Genomic DNA, 17,721 nt, shown 5'->3' on the forward strand with positions numbered 1-17,721 from the left:
CTGTAATGTGTCCTTTAAAAAAACGTGTTTCTTTACAAAGAAATTCTTGCCCTCAAACTTATGAATCATAGTGTACATTTACAAACCACTATTTCTCAAAAAACAAGGAAACAAAGGGTCCAAGGTCCATCAAAGAATTTATTAATTTACAGCATTATCAAATGGTCCAAGAAACAATTTACCATTTTCAAAATACAACCTTCAAGTTTCCTCATAGTTTTAGAAAAACAAAATACTTTCAAATGTTCAAAATACTCATCCATATATTTACAAACCAAAAGTCTTCACAATAGACATCTTAAACCCAAGGAGACTGAATATATGCACAGTGGTCTCTCCAAAAAGGCCAACAAAGTCTATTATAAGGGGATAGAAGCAAAGGCTCTTCTTTGAGGTCCTTATGCACTCTGTACAGCTGCTATAGTACTTGAAACATCTGTAAAATAAAAAAAATAAATAAAACAATGTTTTCAGTCAATGAATCTACAGCCTGATTCAATGCAACAGCAACTGCTGCAGGTTCAGGAACTAAACAATAATTATGTCCCAAGAGGTCCACAGGTGCAGGATCCTCAAAGCGTTCAATTTTGCAGTGGTTCTGAAGCGGAGAAGTTGTTCCACTGGAATAAGGTGGGTACAGCATCTTTCTTCAGCCTACGACGCCCTTTAGGAGTCGATGGCTCGATCATATCATCGCTCTTAAAATGGCGACTGCAGACTCTTGTATGGGAATTGTGGCTAAGATCCTCACGGCGAATGTTGCGTATCCACTTTTTCCGTCTTTCTTCATCCACAGGGAAAGTGTGAAAGCTCAGCACAGAGTTGAACTTTGCGGAAGCCGAACACAACGGGACACAACAATATTCGGCCACTGAACTGTCTCCCCGCCGTTGATATTTAAACTTTCTGGATGCCTTTACTACAATGAGATATCATATATATACTGCGTCTAATATATATCAATTGCATAATCAGGTCTTAAATGTTAATCTTTACAAAATAACAATCTACACACATTGAGCTTAAATGATTTACTGCGGCAAATATTGTTTAATATATTGATGTTTGTGGACCGAACTCACACAATCTAAAAAATTAGATAAAGACAATTTTATTCTTCAACATCTACACTAGCACTCAAAAGTTTAGGTTCGTAAGATTTTGTTTTATGTTTTGGAGAGATGCTTCTTATGCTCACCAAGTCTGCATTTATTTAATAAAAAAAAAATACAGTAAAAGCAGTAATATTGTGAAATGTCACAACAATTTGCAAAACAACTGTTTTCTATTTATTGTATTTTAAAATGTAATTCAGTCCTGTAATGGCAAAGCTTAATTTTTAGTCTTCAGTGTCACAAGATCCTTCAGAAATCTGAATTGCTGATTTGGTGCATAAGAAATATTTCTTATTAATATCAATGTTATGTAAAATGAAATATTTGAAAACCATGATATTTTTTCACAGGATTAATTTGACACAGAAATCTTAAGTAACATTATAATATAAATGTTTTACTGTCACATTTGTGCATCCTTTTTTTTTCTTAAAAAAAGTATTATTTCTTTAAAAAAAATTCTTACTGACCCAAAACTTTTGAACTGTAGTGTAAGTGATCGGAGTGATCAGCACTGAGATTCTGAGTGTAGAAAACAAGGCTATACAGTTAACCTGATATAAGTGGTTGTGTGTGTATCCGGCTCTCCTCTAGCGTTAGAAAGTAGGCTGGTTTGACAAGCTGCGATTCTGTGTTAGCTGGATCCACAGCATCATTCGGGCCCTCAGTCTCACAGGTCAGTATATGGATGGGGCCCCGGGAGCCTTTCAAGTGGATCTGGATAGATTCCTAGAGAGACATAAACATGTCTCAAACAAGTTTTTATATATATATATATATAATATATACACACACACACAACCATATAGTTACTTTTTGTGTTATTAAATAAAAGAACAAAAATAACAATCAATATTCAAAAAATATTCCAAATAACAATCAACAGAACAAATACAAAATAAAAAAATAAAACATGTTTTAAGCTGGTCATGTACAATAGGTCTATTTAACGCTAGCATTCAAGTAAGAAATACTACAGAATTTGAATAATCAAATGTGGAAATAAAACTGTCTTTAATCTACGAATTAATAAGACATTTACTGTTATTTAGGATACTTAAGTTATTAAGTCAAGATCAGTGAGTGATTGGTTTTCTCTTTCTTGTGTTGTCTGATTAAAATGAATGTGAGTACAGCAGCAGGTATATTATGCTGCTACAACTTGCTCGGATCAAATATATATATATATTTTTTTTATATAATATACACTTTTTTTTTTTATTAAGACTTCAAAAAATGCTCAGGGCCTCCAGCTTACTTCAGTGGGAGTGGGCACCTCTAGTTTGGTCTCTTCAGGGGCCCTGACGGCTATTATAGTCTGGTCCTTGAAAACGCCAATCTTACAGATGTCCTCGTATGTCACATAAGCTGAGGTACAACTGCAGTTAAGACCAAACAACTGAAACAAGTACTATTAAGGACTGTTAGACATGCAGTAAAATATCACAGGTTGTCAGAAAATGTGAGAGGATATTCAGCATTGTCTTTGAGGTCGGTCAGAGCAAAGAGCTGTTGGGCGCAGTCTTTGATGAGCCAGTCAAGGGCCTCCTCAGTTGACTTCAGATTAAGTAGGTCAGCTTTTGTCTTGGGGCTCCACTGGTTCCCAATGCTGCCGACTGCTCCTGGACCCCTTGGACATAGAGACAGATGCGTGAATCGTTTCCTGATGTATTAAGAGAATCAAAACTCTAGACTTGGTTCCAACTTAAACTATAAAGCCTTGTTTATCTAATCCCACAATGTGGAAATAAATGTGGAATTGTGAAAGAATGTTCGGTCTAAACTTACATCCACTGGATCTTGTTTTTGGATGTCTTTTTGATTAAATGGATACCAGTTAGCACATTGGTGATGTCATACACCCGCCTCTTTCGTGCGCCCAGTTTTTGAGTAACCTCATTGAGATCAAGGACTCCATTTGGAGCTGTGTGAATTAGCTGCATGAAACGTTTGGTCAGTTGTCCAAGAGCGACATCAGAGCGATTCTGGACTGGAATGAAAAAAATGGGACTATTGAGGGAAGCTTTTTTTAACTTTAGTCCAAGTATATTTAAATTCTATTCAGCATCAGAAAGTGAATGAATTAAAAACATATCAAAACATACCTTGTCCACTGTTTGGTTGATTCATGTTAAATGTTGGGAATGCGAAATACATGTTGGGATTGCTAATTAAACTAAAAGAAAACACATGATATATTGAATGAGCAAAATAACAAATACTGTTCCATTCCTTTCAGTAGCAGTCTTTTAATGTAGATTTACCTTCCAGTGAAACACTGTCCTTGGGTTTTATCCTTGTCCTTTTGTCCTTGGGGATCATGTGCACCACTGTGATCTTCGTCATCATCTTCTTCTTCGTCATCATCGTCATCTTCAAACTCTTCATCATCAGAATCATCATCATAATAATCATCTGCAGTAACTCCGCTCTTTTAAGACAAGATAAAATTTCGATTTAATAACATTGGATACTTAATACGATTAATATGTATAGTAAAGACTAATAAGACCCAACTAAAAGCTTTAAACAAAGTAATATAGTTTAATAATAAAATAAAATAATATCTCTACTAGAGATAACTTGGGTTTAAACTTGGGATGAAAAGGAAAAATCCAAGAGTAAATGCAGATTTTAATTTATTTATTTTTTACTTGGTTTCACTTACACTGTAATGAATACATTTGTTATCTGTTCAGAATGGAACTGGTGGTTCATAAATATGATGATCACTGACATTTGATCATGATTTATATGAGAATTAACATTCAACCATTTAATTATAATATTTTCACAATGTGGAAGTTCTATTTGTATTGCCATGCTTTATGGAGCTTTGACCAATAAATCATCAAAGTATTTTTGGCTAGTGTAAATAGTCAACTCTTGACCCATCAATCTCAAAAGTACGTTGATACATTATCATAATTGTTACCATTAAAATTAAATGAGATAAATTCTCTAATACTTAAAATAAATAATTTCCACCATGAAGTCAAGCTGTAATAATAATAATAATAATAATAATAAAATACTGAATGACTTTTATAAATCAATAGCTGATTGTCAGAAGATGCATCCCACCCTTCTCACCTCCCCAACTGTGTCCAGGTGCTCGTCCTGCTCATCACACGAGCTCCACCCGCAGACTGGTCCATCTAATGGGGGCATTACAGGAATCGCGTCTGGACTGATGCCGTTCGGCGTGATGTGATGGCTCAGGAAATGATCCTCGCATATCTGATGCTGATCGGTGATTTCGCGCTCAGTCTCCCGTAAAGCGGCCAGCCACACTTTCACTCGGGCCTTGTCTTTGGGGAACCTAAAAAATCTCTTGCGCGACCGACTCGATTGCTCTCCCGGTCTGAGATCACTATTGTTTATGCATCCTTGGACTGCACACTTCACCATCGTCGTAACACGCAGTCAGATTATATCGCTACATTCAACCAGATAAACGTGCAATGTTTACACACACCACAACAGGAAAAGCAAACGCTGTGCCACGTGATCACGTCTGACCAATCAAATGATTTGTTTTCTACTTCAGGTTCTAACCCTCCATTGTCTAATCGCACTAAGTGACATCTAGTGGAATGGAAGTAATAAAGCACATTTTTTTTATGTCTGATTTGTTCAAGTTTACAGAGATGTACGGGTATTTGATATAAGTGTGTGCTAGTTTTTCATATGCCATGAGAATTCAGCATTAAATAATAAGTCATTCAATAATAAAAAAATAATAATAAACAATGATAATAATTTTTTTTAATAATAAACATGTATGCGTGTGCTGATTGATTCGTGGAAAAAGAACTGAATCTGTTCTGGAGGTGAAAGTGTCACCGACTCATTTACATTTGAACCGTTTACAAGAAGGGTGAAATGTTATAGATAACACAATGGATATCGTATATATAATATGACAGTTTTATCAACGTATGTACGAAGCAAGGTTTGTTTTATTAAAAACCATTTTATTATTTAAAAACAAACAAAAACTTTTCAGCCTTAAGAGGTATAGGCTGCATTGTAAAAGCAAATTATTAAACAAAACAAACAAAAAAGTTAATCGAAAAAGGGCTTTGAAAACGTATCATAACTATTTTTTAAGAAAATTGTAATTTGTCTAATCTATATCCACACATGTTCGTGTTCCTTGTTCTTACTATGCATGCCCAGAGCCCGTCTCTCTGCTATGCCTTTTTTGTACTGTTTTATTTATGCAATTTTAAGAAAAAAAAAATCCGTTTCGCGGAAATGAGTCGGTCGGCCTTCTACGGAGCCCCAAAAGGGACATGATGAAGAAAAAAAATGAGATGAAGGAGTAACTTTGCCGAGTAACGTTGCGCAGGCTCTCAATAAAGAGCTCAAAACCTCCCATCACTAAAGTGAAAACGACAAACGTCTGCTAAAAGAGAAAGAAAAAAAGAGAAAACGTCTGCTTTTCAGCCAATCAGTTCGGCCGTACGTCACGTTACGTAAATAATATTCATGAGCCAAGCCTTCGCAGTAGTAGGATTTGTAAATCCGTATGGGGTGTTGTACTGCCGTTTTTTACCAGCAGTGGACAGCAGCAAGCAGCAACAGTCTCTCCAGAGGTGGATGTGTGGGATTGAATCAGGGCGAACTGGGCAGCCACTGTCATAGAGAACCGCACAGAACTAATACAATAGCGAAACATGGCTACTGAGACGATATCAGCCTGCACAGGATCCAGCTTACTACAGCCAATAAGCGAGATAACCAACCTTCCGTTAGATCAGGTACATTTCTGCTATTTGTTTGTATTTTATCAAATGAATACTGGAGGCACAAAACCCTCAATACAGCAGCTTTCATTGGCATCCAGGTCCTTCTACAAATCCTTAACAGGCTGTGCACGAAAACATTTGGTCAGGACAATGAAAACGTTGCATTTTTAATATTTCCTCTCGAAATTTATGACGTCTGACTGAGCAATCGCATATTTCCGTCGGATTGAGTTGATGGTGTGCTCATGAAATGTGTCATTTGCCGCGGTGATGAAATGGATGATGAACTACTCGAGGATTTGAAAATGTGGAATTTAATTCATATATAACCTAAATGAATGTAGGCATACATAAGATACAGGGGAGAAAAAAACAGTAGTCTGTGTCGGCACTTTTAAAGAAACGTCATGATGTTGCTACCCAAGGCAGTCTTTTAAAGATGTTTCTTTGTGGTTATCTCTGTTTGCACGGGGCCATATAACGTTATACTCACTCACAAATTTTGGGCTTGGCCCTTTTTATATATATATCTGTCTCCACACAAACATACACCAAAAATGGCTAAACAGACACTAAGCTTTTCATTTTTTTTAACTACAAATTATTGGTCAGGAAATTGGAGGACTTTAAGCGAATGCACTACTTTAAAAAGCCGTTGTTGTTTCAGAAAAGCAGTTTTTGGGAGAATATGGGAAGTCGTGTGAGGGGTGATGCTACAGAGCTATGTCTTTAAAAACCTGGTGCGAAATATAATAATAAATGCATCTCTGCCACAGTGAAGCATGGAGGAAGAGGTGTCATTTTGTGGGGAGGCTTTTGGTAATCTACTTTATTGTGAAACGTCATTTAATGCATTAAAGTACTGGATAATATTGCAGTATGGCTTGCTTCCCACAAATGAAAAAAATATTCTCTAAAGAGGAAAGGTTATTTTTCAATAAGACAATGCTCCTGCCCAAATTGCAAAGACAAACAAATATTGGCTTTAAAACAAGTCCATGAGGATCATGTTTTGGCCTAGTCAAAGTCCAAATTTGAACCCTATAGTGAATAATATCTCGTCTCACATTAAGCTCAAATGAATTGGGAGACATTTTTCAACTACTCATGAACTGACTCTTCTTCTTGTGACTCTTCTTCTTGTAAAAAGCTGTCTGCAAGTTGGGAACATACTAAGTTCCTTTGTGCAGTTCTAGCTAATTTCCTGACCAGTAAAATGTGATTTAAGTGGTTAAGACTACTAAATAGTTTGCCATTTTTTGGCTTGGACAAAAATATATGAAATATATTTATATATGAAATTTTGCTGCTCATATAGATGGCCAAAAATCCTGTCTAATTATGCAGCGCACTCGATTTTGAAACGGCTATGTCACTGTATGTTCCACAGAGAATTGCAGCTTGTGTGAAAGTCGTGTTTTGAATCCGTGTTCTCTAAAATACATGACAAACAAAGTAGAATAACTGGTGAAATGACATTACATGGTCTTTTCCTCCCAGGAAATATTGGAGCAATGAATTTTTTTGAAGTGTTCGAGACAGGAAAATCTATTAGGCCTACGTAACACGCATTTACACCTTAAATGGTCTACCTTTATTGCTTTGTAAATTAGCCTGTATCAGTAGATGCAAAAAAAGTTAAATTATAAAAATAAATACATGACCCAAGGTCAAGCACAAATGCTTGTCATGGAGGGTATGCCATATTATGAAAATAGGAGGATGGTGCTAATGATCTTTTTCACTAAAAATGTTTGACAATGGTAACAGACCGAATGGGGCTTTTTGTTTAAAAGCATTTCAGCCATGAGTAAATAATTTGTACTAAGTTGAAACCAAATCCCATAGATATATATAATATCTAAATCTTTGTAATTTTTCTAAATCCGAATGGGCAGGACTAGTGATTTATTACATTATAGGCTATTTAATTATATATATAGGCTGCTATATTGATTTAGTACAGACAGTTGGAGCTTAGTAAAGATGTTTGAAGATATGGCGTTGTCTGTGCTCATATTTTTATAGCAAACAAAAGGCATACACAGTACTAACGTTCAAAAGTTTGGAGTTGGGTGAAATTTTTCAAATATTTAAATTTTTCTTATGCTCTCCAAAGCTGCATTTATTTGATCAATGCCGTTAAAACAGCCATATTGTGATGTATTATTACAATTTAAAGGGACACTTCACCCATTTGCATTAAGCTTTGTAGAGTTTGTAGCTCTTTAGAAACCCAGTCATATTTCTGAATGGTCATGGTTTATTCCCTTATTTTCCCCTGAGATGAGATGAGAGGAGTGTTTTACTTCCTGCTTATTATGAAGTAAAAATTGTCATCTTGTGTTTTAATAAGCAGGAAGTCATATTTCATTAAAATGTGTAGTGAATACAAACATTAGTGCATTATTATTCAAGGGTGTGGGACCCAGTCACCCTACAGGCCTATTGCAGGACTTGCACCGGCAGATACTGAATCTATATATCAGCCATCTTGTTTTTGGAAGCTAAGCTAATAAACACTGTGGAGATAGGAAGTATGATAATGATGGAAGAAACTAAACATGAAATGGAAGAAGAGGATTTTGAGAGTCTGCTGCTCAAATCTGATGTTCGTGGGCGTGGCTGTCTTTACGAGTCGCAGTATAGTGAAGAGCAGCTGAGGCTGATGGAGGAACAGGAGGCGGCTGCCTGTCGCGGTCAAAGAGCCCGGACTGGCTCGAGCTGACGCGGACTGCTGTCCATGTGCTCTCACTGTGAACTACGAACACAGATAGAGTCCGTCTGCTGCAGAGAATCTCAACAATGGCTATTTCTCCTGAACGAAATCTCTGAATCAGACGAGCACACAGACGTTTGTGTTGTGATGTGAACCATCCTAGTTTCGCCTGACTGAACATCCAGGTATCATGCAGTAATTCACCATATAGGAATAAATACAAACGAGGAGTAATTCACTAATGAGTTTGCTAATGTAACATTAACGGGGTTTGTTGTTGTAGGAAGAAGGAGGCGGGAACCGGCAAACATTTAAACATTTTAATAGTAAAATGAACAAATACAAAACGAAAGTATAAGCCAGCAGCCCCTCATTGACGACTGCTTTAATGTTACTCACAACAGAAACAAAACATCATAAAATCAGGCCTCTCTCGATCTGCCGTCGTCGCTCATTTTATGCGTTCGCTCTTCCGTGAGAGACGTGAGACCGGCGCGGTGTCTTTCATTATCACTCACGCCACCGGCCTCACGCCGTCCTCTTGCGTCCCTCGCCCTCGGTCGTCCTGCTCGCCACAGCCAACTAACTAGAAATTTTGTGACAGCTGACAACTCTGGTGACGGCTAACGTTAGCCTTGTAGACGGAAGAGTGAATTCTCTGACGTGTGCGCAGTTTCAGATTAGTGGGTGTGGCTTGCGGAGCTGTGGAAAGTGGTGCATTGTGGGAGTTGTTGTCTTACATACAAATGCACCCCTTGGTTATTTTCTGTATTTTCTTCGTCAAGAGGGCACCAAATTCAAAAATTCTTTTACATTTCGACTACATATGATATATATGATCCACTTAAAATAAAGATTAATGTTGAAATGGGTGAAATGCTCCTTTAAAGTTACTTAACTGTATTTAATATATTTTAATTTATTCCCGTGATGGCTAAACTGAATTTTCAGCAGCCATTACTCCAGTCTTCGGTGTCACTCACATGATCATTCAGAAATCATTCTATGCTGATTTGGTGATCAGTAAACTTTTCTTATTATTATCAGTATTGAAAACAGTTGTCACCCTGATCCCAATCTTTTTGAACGGTAGTGTAGACACTTTATATGTAGGTTTGTTTGAAAAGTCAACTCCTCTAAGGTGTCTTGTTGATGGAGAATAACTCCGAAGTGAGAACAGACTGTAATGTGAGCAGAAATTGGCTAATGTTGCACTACCACTGCCAGACACTGGACTCCTGTTACACTTGGGCCTAAAAGGGAGAAAGTCTCTAATGCATTTTGCCTCTTGTGCAGTTTGTGGTTGGTTTGAATCAGACAGTTTCCTTCTGCAACAGAATGTACCGGTAGTTAATTCTGTAATTTTTGTTTTGGACGCATTAGCTGCTGCATTCATCAAATGATAGTGCATTTCATCAGTGTTGTTGTCAGGTCACAGCAGGTCATCAGCATCAGTGTTTTAACGTTCACATCAAGAACATGCCCTTTCACAGTCGTGGATTGTTGGGTCAAAAGGTCAAAGCCTAAATAAATAAATAAAAAAAAACGTCCTCAGAGTTTTGTGATCAGTTTGACTTAGGAATTCACCTTGCATTTTTTATTATTATTGACTCATCCAGGAGTATATATTTGTTTGACCAAATCCAGATGGGAAACCTGTTTTTTATGTAATTATAATTGTAAGTGTATTCCGGGTTTTTACAATATCGTGGTCATATCTGTATATCGGTCGATAAATATGACTTGTTTATATTGTTAGTGGTATCGGTCTGAAGTTATTTTAACAGAATGTTCATAGGATAGGACTCAATATTTAATTCATCCCACTTTTTGTTAAACATAAATAAAAATGAAATTTGAAACATGTAGGCTTTTTGGTCTGTTTCTTTTATTTTTTGTTATATTTGTGAAAGTTATATGCTATATTTATAAAATAAACTTTTATTTAAAAAAAAAGTTGGCCTAAATTTGTTAAAATATATTTTAGTATCATGCAGTTTTCCACAAAATTTACGCAAAAATCTGGACCTTTAATATGATCATTCGCTTTTTTGTTTTGTTTTGTAATAAGCCTGTATGCCAATTATTGATTATTTGACATAGCATTAAAAAGTGATTGATATATTAGACAAAATTTGCATATTGGTGCATCCCTGGTGTGTTCAATGATCAAGGATCACAATGCATGTTAACATTTTATGGTCTGCTTAACCATTTGACTGTGAGAGGTTTCGGTTTCTTGAGCTGAATGAATGGGTGAAGTCGAAGGCAGTGTTCTCATCAAACAATGCCACAATACCTGACTTTTGCTTAACAAAGACCCCTATGCCTCATTAATGCAAATGACACCTCTGTGTGTGTGTGTGTGTGTTATTGTGTGGGGCTCTAAATTCATTAGTCAGCTGTTGTGCACTACCTGATCTGTGGTGCCTTTGCCTGTTTGATTGAGTTCAGGGCTTACAGTAATAAATCATATGAAGTGCTGATCTCAGAGCATTTGCTCAACATGTGGATCTGTATGGCAACTAACAACTTAAAGGGATAGTTTACCAAAAAATAACAATTTGCTATTAATTTACTTGCCTTTAGGTCAGTTTTGTTTTGTTTTTGGGTTAACTATCCCTTTAAATAGAACTGGTAGTTTTGAGTTGGATCTGATTTTTAACGTTTTTTTGACGAGACTCTTTCTGAACAATAGAACAAGGTCTCCCACAGGAGGAGAAAGCCTCTATGCTCTTTGCTAATTACTCAAGGAGAGAACATTATTCCCATGGGTGTCCTGATGGAAACAATGCTGAGTCCAATAATTGATTTAAATCAGTGAGCTGATTTAGAGGCAGATTTGATTGGTTATTTACATGTTTTTGAGGAAACAAAAATGTCAATTTACACTCAATTTCAATTTACACAAAAAACTATTTACACTCTCAAATTATCAAACTCATCCTGGATGTTTAGTAGGGTGTAACGATATTTGAACCGAGCCAAAAAAACGCGATACAGAGCTCACGATTCGAATCGCGATACTCTCATTGCGTACCAAACACGTCCCGCCCCGCCCCCTGCTATCCTGGCCCCGCCCAGCCTGGCTCAATGGACCTCATGTCGTATGTGTACAGTACACAACGAATTCAGTTAACAGCATTTGCAGATTTTTTTAAATCCTTGTGAAACGTTTAATTGTAATTTAATTAATGTTAAGACAAAGACAATTTTTCATTAAACCACTGTTTAAAAAAAAAAAAGCAATTTTAGCTTTCTAAACTGAACCGAGATGTCAAAACCGTGGGAAAACCGAACCGTCAGTTTTGTGTATCGTTACACCCCTAAGGCTGTTCAGTGTGAGTCATGTGTTTCTTTGGATCCTAAATTGGCATGGTGCTCATTTGATTTGGAAAACGCTTGATCATTTGTCTTCATTGAGTAATGTGGAGCAGTGGGCTCTCTGTAGGCCGAGTATCTCACAAGAAGATGCAGATTAATTTAGCAGGTCTCCCGGGCATAAGAATCCTAGTGTGAGTGCTTTTTAGAGACTGCAGTTTACCCCGTTACTCAGCATTTTCGCTCATGTGCTGGAGGCAAAAAAATCCTTCCTCACGTTGCCACATTGCTATTTTCTGGATTACATAACAAATGAGGGCCATCCAAGAATTATGTGTGCAAACAAAGGTTGGCCTGAGAAATGCAAGACACACTACAAAACACTTCAGTTACCCTTTAAAAAGTCAAAAACTTTTAATCCAATAATAACTTTTATAGAGACTGATTATACCAAAGGTTTTGACATATTCATACCATATTTACATCATTATTTAATAACGCCCATTTAAAGTTAATTAAATAACATGTATTATTTTGTATTTTATTGATTTGTTGGATGACTAGTCAACCGTTATGACTCATGCATAATTGTTTCTTCTTTTGGTCCTTTTGTTAGCTAAGAAATGCCATTTCATCTCAAAGCAGGAAGTATTGAAGTATTTTGTAAATTATTTTTTATTATGAAATAAATTTTTATGGCCAATCCTCTCATGAAGAGCTCTGTAAATTTCTGTTAAATGTAATAATAAGATCATCTGATCTATAAGTGATGCTAAGTGCAAGCAAGGATAAGTGATATCCATTTCTCTCCAATTCCAATCCATTTCCAAGATGAATTAACCAACTTTTGCATTTGTACCTCATTCGACATTCATATCCCTGATGCGTTGTTTTGGAAGCTCTTGGAACGGTCCATCTCCTCCAGATTTCACCGTAGCTTCAAGGACTTATTATTATGTAATGGTTATCCTTACCTGCTCAATTGACAGGAGCATGAGTGCACCATGTGCATTAGCAGCACCAATAAATAATTGAGTATCTAATGCACTGTTTGGAGGAAGCACTTATTGCTCAAGAGCTATTTAATCATCGTATAACTTCTCGCCATGTAATTCCAATGCTATAGCCAAGGTCAGGTGTTTGATTAGGGAGATTAATGGGTTAAGTTTTGTAGAGCTCACCCTGCCACAGATGGTTCTTGCTTAGATGTTGTAATGATGGACCTTCGTGGATATGGAGCTGGTTTGAGAGGAGATTTCGAGAGGGATTCTTGCTCTATATACATTATTCTGCCCAAAATGTCCATGTAGAATAAAACAAATAGAATTGGAGTTCAGTTGCATTCTCATTGCAGAGATATGAAAAATGATCCTTTGCATTGATCTCCATAGAAGTGCCTGGTGTGGAAAGCAGATCAATCATCCAAATTGTGTGGCTTTTGACAGCTGAAAAGACTGATGACTGAAGCGGGCAGCTTTCATTCTGTACCTTAGTGTCCTTTTTTATTTTTAGGAGGACTGTGTCCTAGCAACAGGCTTCTCAAGAACTGCCACAAAAAGCCGACGCAGTTGAAGCTGAAGTGTGTCATGTCTGCACCTCTAGTAGTGACATTAAATGGAACAGCAAAATAGTGATTGCTAGATTTCCCAAATACTTTCCTTGTCTGATATTGGTAGGCCAAGCAAGGCATAAATGGCCTTAACTGAAGAATTGGTTATTCATCACCATAATCAACTTTGATTTTTTTTCTTATCATACAGGACATATAACAAAAAACGCATAAATACATCATGATATGTGAAGTTTGGCTGAATGTAGTTCAGCACACTGTTGACACATACTAGCCATAATCTTGCCAATGCTTCTTTTCTTTGTTTTAAATCCCTCATATTTATCTATTTCGGGTCCTGATTAGGAGACAACGAGCAAATAAAGTTTTGTGCCGTGCTGCTTATATTTATCAAGCAGTAAAAACGCCCCTTCCGCGCCCAAAACAAGTCATCTGTGGATGAGAGTCCAATGCAAGGGATCAACATTGTCCTGCACGTGACACACAATAAGTAGGATGAAAATTTTAGAATGACACTATAGCTGTGTCCCAATTCAGAGGCTGCATCCTTCAAAGGCTGATTGCGTTACAGCGGCCAGGCGCGGACTGTCTCAATTCGAAGGCTCCTTCAAAATGTGTCCTTCGTTTCAATGAATCCTTCACAGCCTTGCCTAGTGTTCATTGCGCTCAATTGACGCCAGGATTTTGTTGTGAGAAATTGAACGCATTGTTAGGTTTCAGCTCAACTTTTTCACTCAAATATTTTTGATACAATTAATGTAAAAAATCATTAAGCTGTTCAAATGTCCATGGTGAACATATTTAGACTGTTAGATGTTTTTTTAAATATAAGTTTAATATAATTAAAAAAAAAAAGTCTAGTGCAAATGTTACTGTCACTCATCAATGGCAGTTGTCACAGTTCTTTGTCAGTTTGGCGACAATAACATTCCTATGTAGGCTAGACTGTCCTATTAAACAACGATCGGTTTGACCTTCGAAGGATGCAGCCTCTGACATTGGGACACCTTATATTCAACAACTACATCTTATTCCGTGCCTAATTACGTCATTCCACCATTTCTACATCACTGCACATGCAATGTCTTATAGAACTGATTAGAAACTGTTCAAACCACCCTTTCCAATCCAAATTAAATTACAATCGAATTTGGCCACTTCAGTCCGATTGACATGGTTGGCTACATGTGACTTTTTATTTCAGCTGTGCTACTAGAATGATTATAAATGGATATTTAGACTGTTAGATTTGTGCTCACACCCAAAGTGCGTGCACATAAAGTATATTGGCTATATAAAACAGTATAATGGGTCCGTGCGTCAGTTCTTAAAGTGACAGTAGCCAAATATACCAGCTGCCAAATTATGAGATGCTATTAAAAATATTTATATGGTACTGTAATTAGTCCCCTATGGTACCCGTATCCAAATTGTGGCCAGTGAAAACGCTAAGTGGCTAGTAACTTTTGAAAACCACTAGCCACAGTGGCTGGTGAGCTAAAAAAGTTGACGTCAAGCCTTGACTACATCCCTCTGGACTTATTTCATTCGTCGTTGCATGTTTTTTCCAACATTGACTGTCACAAATGACAAAAAAAAAAGAACTTAGAAAAGACTTAATGGCTGATATCACAAAGTACTTTTGACATCCCTTATTCTATTATTCGTTCTCTTTATTCAGTCCATCTGATTTGTTCTGACAATGTACTCTTTTCACACAGTGTGATGATGCATTTCCACCTTTATTTACTTTGGAAATTTAGCATCTCAGCAGTGACATTCACCTGATGAAGTGAGAAAGCCTTTTTTCTCTTTCTCCGCATCAGCTGAAATGATGAATCTTCAGGATATTTCCAGCCAAGCCCCAGAACAGTTGTCTTGCCTCTGAGTCTCGCATACAGAATGAAATCAGATTTATCTGCTGCTTATCAGAATCTGTTGGTTTGGCAAATTCTCTGATGTAGCCAGCTTCTGCATGAGCTCTGGGGTGATGGGTTCGTCTACACTGACACAGGAGACAAGGCACCAGGTAACCTGGACATAAAGGAGACTAGGACTGTAATGAGACACATCAAGGATCATTAATTAAAGAAGATAGTGAGAGACAGAAAGAAAGAGAAGTCCAACTTTTCTGGCCAGCTTGCCTTATAACAGCAACATGTCAACATGGAGCACCGCAGTGCAGACTCAGAGCTGCTAAGTTATTGATGGAGGTGAGCAGGTTCAAGGCTGTTATTTGAGTTCCTCATGCCACTTGTATATTGGATATATGCTCATCTGCCGTATTATACCCATAATTTCAAGCCAAGAGCAACTATATTAAAGAGGTCAGAAGTGAATGAGTATTGACTAGCGATGCACAACATGTAGGTTATGAGGTTATAAAGTTGAAACGATTCGAGATTAAAGTCGAAACGTTACGATATGTCTTCCATAGAAGTGTGTGCATTCATAACAGTGCGCATCCACTGGCTCAGAGCACGCGTTTGTGTGTGCAAATAAATGCACTTGTGAAGTCGAGCTTCCATGGATCAACAAAATGGTAGCTTTTTACTAAATTTTACAAATTTTGATATTCCACACAAGTGCTAATTTACCAACAAGTATTACCATGGCGTTGCCTATAGACGAGCGAACAAACTCCGCCAGAGTAGGTGTCACAAACTTTATGTGGCAGTGTTTTTGAGGTGTTTTCGTGCTCGTCTAGGCAACACTATCTGGGTTGAGAACACATCAGGAACCGTTCTGTCTCCCTCTGCACTGTAAATACATTCTGAAAACATCTTAAGTGCATCATTCTGTATCCAATCATTTGGTATACATTTAACCGTATACTAGTAAATGAGGCAAGGGTGTAGAGTTATATTCAAGCTATTTTAAGGCATGAGCATTTTTTTTCAAGGAAAAAACATTTAAATATGTTATGTTGAATGATCAAAGATGAATTTTAAGGGATGAAATTATTGACTACAGGGCGATTTTAATAGTTTCACTAAAAGTGCTTTTATCTGGCAAAATAATTACCACAGAAATGGGCTTATTAGTAGGTTTTGTCATGCTGAATCATTTAGAACATTCAAAAGTTTAAATATTCATCTGCTTTGGTTTAGATGGGTGTTTAAAAGGCTTGTCGAGTTCAGTAACTTGGTTTGTTTTTCCTTTTTTTTTTTTCCCGCTGCTTTCATTTACATGGCTGTTAAGGGAGAGCTTGTTAATGAGCTGTAATGTTCGCTCGAGGCTACTCTTGTCTCTCCTTGGCTGCCCTTAACTTCAAGAGGGCATGAAAGCATGCTTTATAATCTGTATTGATATATTGAGTTAGTGTCATTTTTCATGGCACCTTTTCTCTAAGTCTGAATCTAAGCAGGATGTGCCTTCTGTTTACTTGGTGCTGAGAACCGAAACACTGTGGTAAAATAAGTAAATCCGTAATGGGCGCATATCACAATGTGCTGCTGTAAAGTGAAATATTAAGCTTTCTTTTGGAATTACATTAAGTTGCATTAAGTAGGAATTATTAGTATGATCAGGAATCATTTGCTGCTAAAGAAACATTTTATTATCATCAATGTTGAACACAGTTGTGCTGGTTGATATTTTGGTGGGAATTTCAGTAATATTTAGTCCAACATTAAGAAGATGAAATTGTAAGGCCATTTCAGTTTTTATGGCACATTTGTTACAAATTTTAACCATTTAGCTGTGTGATTTACTGCAGGTTTTGTGTGTGCTTCATGTTTGTTGCAAGTATAACAGGTGGACAGATGGAACTGAGTGAGAGAGCAACAGGAAGTCTGCAAAGAAAGCAACAGAAGCTGGCAAACGAGTCTGTCAAAACTGATTGATGATCCTTCATCTGTCTTGGAATATGTATGTTGTGTCTAAAACATTATGTGATCCATCCATAATTATGTGTAACCGCATGCAAGGATTGTGTGGTTCATAATGGACAGTTTTTTGCTGTCACTGAATTAGTTTTACTACTTTCAATTCATGAAATTTTTAGGGGCGTTTACAAAGGCATATTCTTTGAAATCAGATGTTGTAATTTCCGAGCTCAGGTCATTTCGAAGATGTGTGGCTCACTTATATTTTTGCTGTGCAGCCTGCATTTAAGCATGCTTTGTAAAAAAAAAAAGAGTTTGAGATTTCTTTTGACATTTTTACAATTACAGCACTGCTAGTGCTGTGTATAAGTTACTGCATGCTGCCAAGAATCTCCCATAATCCCTTTGGTTTGGT

At 37.0% G+C, this 17,721-nt stretch overlaps 2 protein-coding genes across 3 annotated transcripts in view; one reads left to right on the plus strand and one right to left on the minus strand.

The window, feature by feature from the left end:
- Positions 1 to 118: 118 nt before the first annotated feature.
- On the minus strand, positions 119 to 4,680 carry e2f6 (E2F transcription factor 6). Of its 2 annotated transcripts, none has more exons than XM_039692202.2 (8): positions 4,209 to 4,680; positions 3,380 to 3,546; positions 3,221 to 3,291; positions 2,904 to 3,105; positions 2,590 to 2,745; positions 2,374 to 2,488; positions 1,670 to 1,844; positions 119 to 919 (listed from the first exon to the last, which is right to left on the minus strand). In XM_039692202.2, exons 1-8 carry the CDS (start codon positions 4,524 to 4,526, stop codon positions 582 to 584), a joined length of 1,542 nt encoding a protein of 513 aa, XP_039548136.2. In that variant the 5' UTR covers positions 4,527 to 4,680; the 3' UTR covers positions 119 to 581. The 2 variants fall into 2 exon arrangements, with proteins under 2 accessions (XP_039548136.2, XP_039548137.1); XM_039692203.2 differs by having other exon boundaries at positions 119 to 436; positions 4,209 to 4,666.
- A 939-nt stretch (positions 4,681 to 5,619) lies between these two features.
- Positions 5,620 to 17,721, plus strand: part of mboat2b (membrane bound O-acyltransferase domain containing 2b) — a 29,645-nt gene continuing 17,543 nt past the window's right edge. Inside the window, exon 1 of the mRNA XM_039693179.2 lies at positions 5,620 to 5,881. Within this exon, the coding sequence (XP_039549113.1) occupies positions 5,798 to 5,881 (84 nt within the window). The 5' untranslated portion in view covers positions 5,620 to 5,797. The remainder of the gene's footprint in view (positions 5,882 to 17,721) is intronic.

This window comes from Pimephales promelas, chromosome 13, assembly GCF_988280905.1.
Source record: "Pimephales promelas chromosome 13, fPimPro1.hap1.1, whole genome shotgun sequence".
In the NCBI taxonomy this organism is placed as follows: Eukaryota; Metazoa; Chordata; class Actinopteri; order Cypriniformes; family Leuciscidae; genus Pimephales; species Pimephales promelas.